At 38.4% G+C, this 4,370-nt stretch overlaps 1 protein-coding gene across 1 annotated transcript in view; it reads right to left on the reverse strand.

The window, feature by feature from the left end:
• Positions 1-3,824, reverse strand: part of zc3h18 (zinc finger CCCH-type containing 18) — a 53,512-nt gene extending 49,688 nt beyond the window's left edge. The window contains exons 1-2 of the mRNA XM_005747891.2: positions 3,367-3,824; positions 1,800-2,755 (exon numbers count right to left, since the gene is read on the reverse strand). Of these exons, the coding sequence (XP_005747948.1) occupies positions 1,800-2,714 (915 nt within the window). The 5' untranslated portion in view covers positions 2,715-2,755; positions 3,367-3,824. The remainder of the gene's footprint in view (positions 1-1,799; positions 2,756-3,366) is intronic.
• Positions 3,825-4,370: the final 546 nt, after the last annotated feature.

Raw genomic sequence — 4,370 nt, forward strand, 5'->3', positions numbered from 1 at the left:
TTGTCCAGAAGTTGTTATGGCTGCCTATACTGTGGTGTGTAAAAGTGTTTTGCCCACTTGCTGATTTCCTATTGTTGTATATGTCAGTCACACTTAAATGTTCAGATTATCAAAAAATGTAAACATTAGATAAAGATAACAAAAGTAAACATGAAATTCGGTTTCTACGTGAAGGTTTTTATTATTAAGGGGGAAAAATTCCAAACCTACATGGCCCTGTGTGAAAAAGTGATTGCTGCTAAATCCATTGCAATAATTGGGAATAAGTATCTTGGAGGGCTGTGGAGGAATTTTGACCCACTCATCTTTGCAGAATTGTTGTAATTCAGCCAAATTGGAGGATTTTTTAACAGGAACCACCTTTTTAAAGGTCATGCCACAGGAATTTCAATAAGATTCAATTCAGGACATTGATTGCCTGTTCCATAGTCTTCATTTTGTTTCTCTTAAGCCATTCAAAGGTGAACTTGCTGGTGTGTTTTAGATCATTGTATTGATGCAAAAGACAATTGTGCTTCATCTTGAGGTCATAAACACATGACCAAACACTGTCCTCCAAGAGCAGAATTAGCAGTATCTTCCCAAAAGCCTTGGGGATCATAGAGATATTTCCTGGCAAAACTTATTCCCCCCCCCCCCCATGCACCTTCATTTAGAAATTTAATTTTGTGTTTACTTGTGTTATCAGTGTGTAACATTTACATTTGTTTGATGATCTGAAACGTTTAAGTGTGACAAACATAGAAATCAGGAAGAGAGTCAGAAAGGGGGAAAAATACTTTTTCACACTAGTCTATAAAACATTCAAAACTGAAAACATATTTCTAGTTTTAGTTATTTGACCGTATCTGTGCAGAGGTTTTAAAGGCCCAAGATGCTTTTGTTTTGTACAGCTCAAGTTGTTAAGCTGTTATTTTATACTTACTAAATACTAACACTACTAAATTTAAAAATTGTATCAATAACAATATTATTTCTGCTTAGCATCGTAAATATTGTTATCACAAACATTCTTGAAATATTGTGATGTAATTATGAGGCTATATCACCCAATCCCAATGAAATACTTGTGTAAAACCCCTTGAATTAAAATTGAAAATCTGTACTTCAATCACATTTTGATTTGATTAAAAATCTAATGTAATAGTGTACAGCGGCAAAACTTTCCAGAACTACTTGATTTAAAAAAATAAATAAAAAACAAAACAGAATTGCATTAACGCATCAGTGGTGGGCCGAATATCAGTATATGTATTATATTGCAAAGGGACTTGTATTGTGTGCTTTCTCATCCACAGCTCTATTCAGGTTTTACAAGAATGTATAAGTCAACTATTAATCAAATACTAACTCTATTTGGACGTTTTTTGGTTTTCCCTCTTTTGCTCTTCACACAGACCGTTTACTCGCATGCTAAAACGTGACTCGTGAGAAGAATATGGACTTCAAACACAAAAAGAAAGAAGAAACCTTTGAGTTCTGAAAATGTTAAGCCTACAAGGCTTCATATTCTTATTTCCCTATTATGAGAGTGTAACACACACTCAACACACTCAGCAGTAGCATAAAGAGCATCCAGCCAAATTAGGTCCAGTCCACTTGGATTTTTTTTTCTCTTCAGATTTAACACCACTCTTTATGTTTAAGGCTATTTGTTCTAAAGGTTTATCAATAAAACAAAAACACAGTAGCAGTGCTTCCTGACTAAAGGCTTATTTTCAAACACAAGGGATTTTTACAATTTACCTGCACTCAGCAAATCAGGCAGCACTACCACCAATAGAACTACAATAACTTACATCAATCTCTCCTTCATCAATTTCTCCATCATCCTCATCCTTCCTCTTGTCTCTGAAGGATTCCTGGCGTATCCTCTCCGGCCCTTTCGACCCATCTGTCCTCCTGGATTCGCTGTGTTTAGGAGATGGTGGAAGGATTGATTTTTTCTCCTTTTTACTGCTTTTGTCCTCGCTTTCCTCCTCATCTTCATCTCCCTCTACTTTTGTGTCTTCCTCATCGTCCTCCTCGTGTGTAGGGATGCCAGGCTCCTCTGGGACCTCCTCATCATAATCAAGCTCATGTTCGTCCAGTTCCCGGGAAACTGACACAGAGTCATCCTTCACTTCCCTTAGCGCAGCAGCTCTCCTTGTCTCTTCATCTCTTATTCTTCCATCCTCTTCATCTTTGTTTTTGTAATCCTCCTCTTGATCATCCACTTCAGCTACCTCACATTCTGCAGAGGCAGCTTTTATGTAGTCATCATATCCTTCCTTCCAGTCTTCTCCATCTTTTCCAGCACTAAGGCTCTTGACATGTTCTGGCTCAGAGTCTGGGGATAATGGAGTGCTAACAACTCTCTCCTCATCCTCCTTTCTTTCCCTCTCCTCCGCCACCTGAGGACTGTCTTCATTCCCCTCCATAAGCACAATGCTCTCATCATCCTGTCCCAACTCTCCCATTTCTCCAAAAGGTTCCTCATCCTCTGGCTCCGACACAAAGTCAGGCACCACCTCATCCTCCTCTTCCTCTAATTCCACATGTTTTCCATGGCTTTCCAGCACTTCTATGTCCCCTTCTTCATTGAGGATCTCGCTGTCTGAAATGACCCTGTCCTCCTCTTCATTAGGAGACTCCAGCAACTCACTGTCAGAAAGACCCTTCTCCTCCTCCTCAGGAGACTGAGGGGACTGGGTAGGGCTTTCAGGAGTATCCATGTGAATCCACTCTGGTGCAAAACAAAAACAAAAAAAGCAATCTGCCAAAAAAAGAAAGAAAAGACAACTGTATGTCACCAGTAATCTGATAGCAATTAAATACTGTTTAATGTAATGCTACGTGCCTTTTGTTAATCGATTTAAAAACAGTCAATTAAAAAACAGTCACAATTAACCAATAAAATGTCTATAATCACAAATTAAATTTAAAATGATGCACCACAAAAATATGTTAATTCCGCTACCCACTGAAAGAAAAATGGTAGTTTACTTTTATAGTAATATATAACTGTCATACACCATAACGTTAAATACTTGTTTTTGTTCATTTGGTGATAGCTGACACAAAGAACGGAAAAGAACCGATTTCTATTAACTTTGATAACACCGTTCCTGAGATTAAGACGTAGCTATATGTTGATCACAGCAGTATATGTTTTATATGAAATTAGTTTCCGGCGCTGCTAATTCACCAGCAAAGTAAACGTTAGCTATAACAAGCTAACTAACAACCACCATTTAGTTTTAGGTGTATATAAGTCTCCATATAGCTCCATGGTACAACTACATGTGTATACATAATTAGATAACATGCTCAAGTTTATAAAGACTACAGGTTTCCCTGTAGCATAATGTCACTGGTAACACTTACAATGGCTGGGTCGCGCTAGTTCGCAACAAGGCCCATAACTTGGCGGTGCGAAGACAAAGCTAATAACGAGTAAAGTGTCCCCAACCTATGGATAGTTTTCTTCAGCGATTATAAACGCTTGGCTTAACCGTACAAATAAGTGGACACTACCGGTTTAGTACGAAGCGTTCGCACCAGTACACTTGGCCGTCTTACGGTTAACAATGTAGCCTCCCCTGAAGCTAAGCTAAAAGAGCAAGTACACTGTGCTAGGAGCTAACAACACATTTTTAATCACCTTGCCGACACGAAGCTCTATAAAGACCACGCCTCTACCGTTTCAGCTGCACTCTCTCGCGGATATAACTTTTTACAGTCTGCAATAAATATTAGACGGTTTTATTTTTAGCCGCTGTAGCGATGAAAATAAAACACCCTGCACGGCACAGCGAGAGCGGCCATTACCTCAACGTCATCAAAATACGACAACCGGGTGGTTGGAACCGCGCTGAAAGCTAATCAGGGCAGATCTGAGATCAGTATGGTCCAACGTTGACAGGAGAATATATTTTAACAATGTTGTTAGACATACATGATTTTTAACCAGTTACTTAGAAATAATGGAAGACATTTTTGGGGAGCAGTTACGTCGTTCCATGTAAGTATTATTTTTGATTAATGTTTTCTCTTCAATTCACTTGGTGAACTCTCATCTCTGTTGACAATAACTGTAATATGGATACAATGTTTTACCACTAATTCTTTTTGAATTAACTATTTGAGTTAACTCGTCTAATTTCATTTATTTCAGTTCTCCATATCCAAAGACTTTTTTAAACCTTTGTTTAGTTCACTAAAGAACAACAAAGTAATCATCAGAATCAGAATCAGAATCGTGTTAATTGGCCAAGTATATGTGCAGACACATACAGGGAATTTGGTTCCGGTAGATGGTGTCTCAAACACAGCAATGTAAATCACACACACACACACACACACACACACACACACACACACACACACAC

Source organism: Pundamilia nyererei, unplaced genomic scaffold, assembly GCF_000239375.1.
Source record: "Pundamilia nyererei isolate P.nyererei 1_Seehausen unplaced genomic scaffold, PunNye1.0 scaffold00208, whole genome shotgun sequence".
NCBI lineage: Eukaryota > Metazoa > Chordata > Actinopteri > Cichliformes > Cichlidae > Pundamilia > Pundamilia nyererei.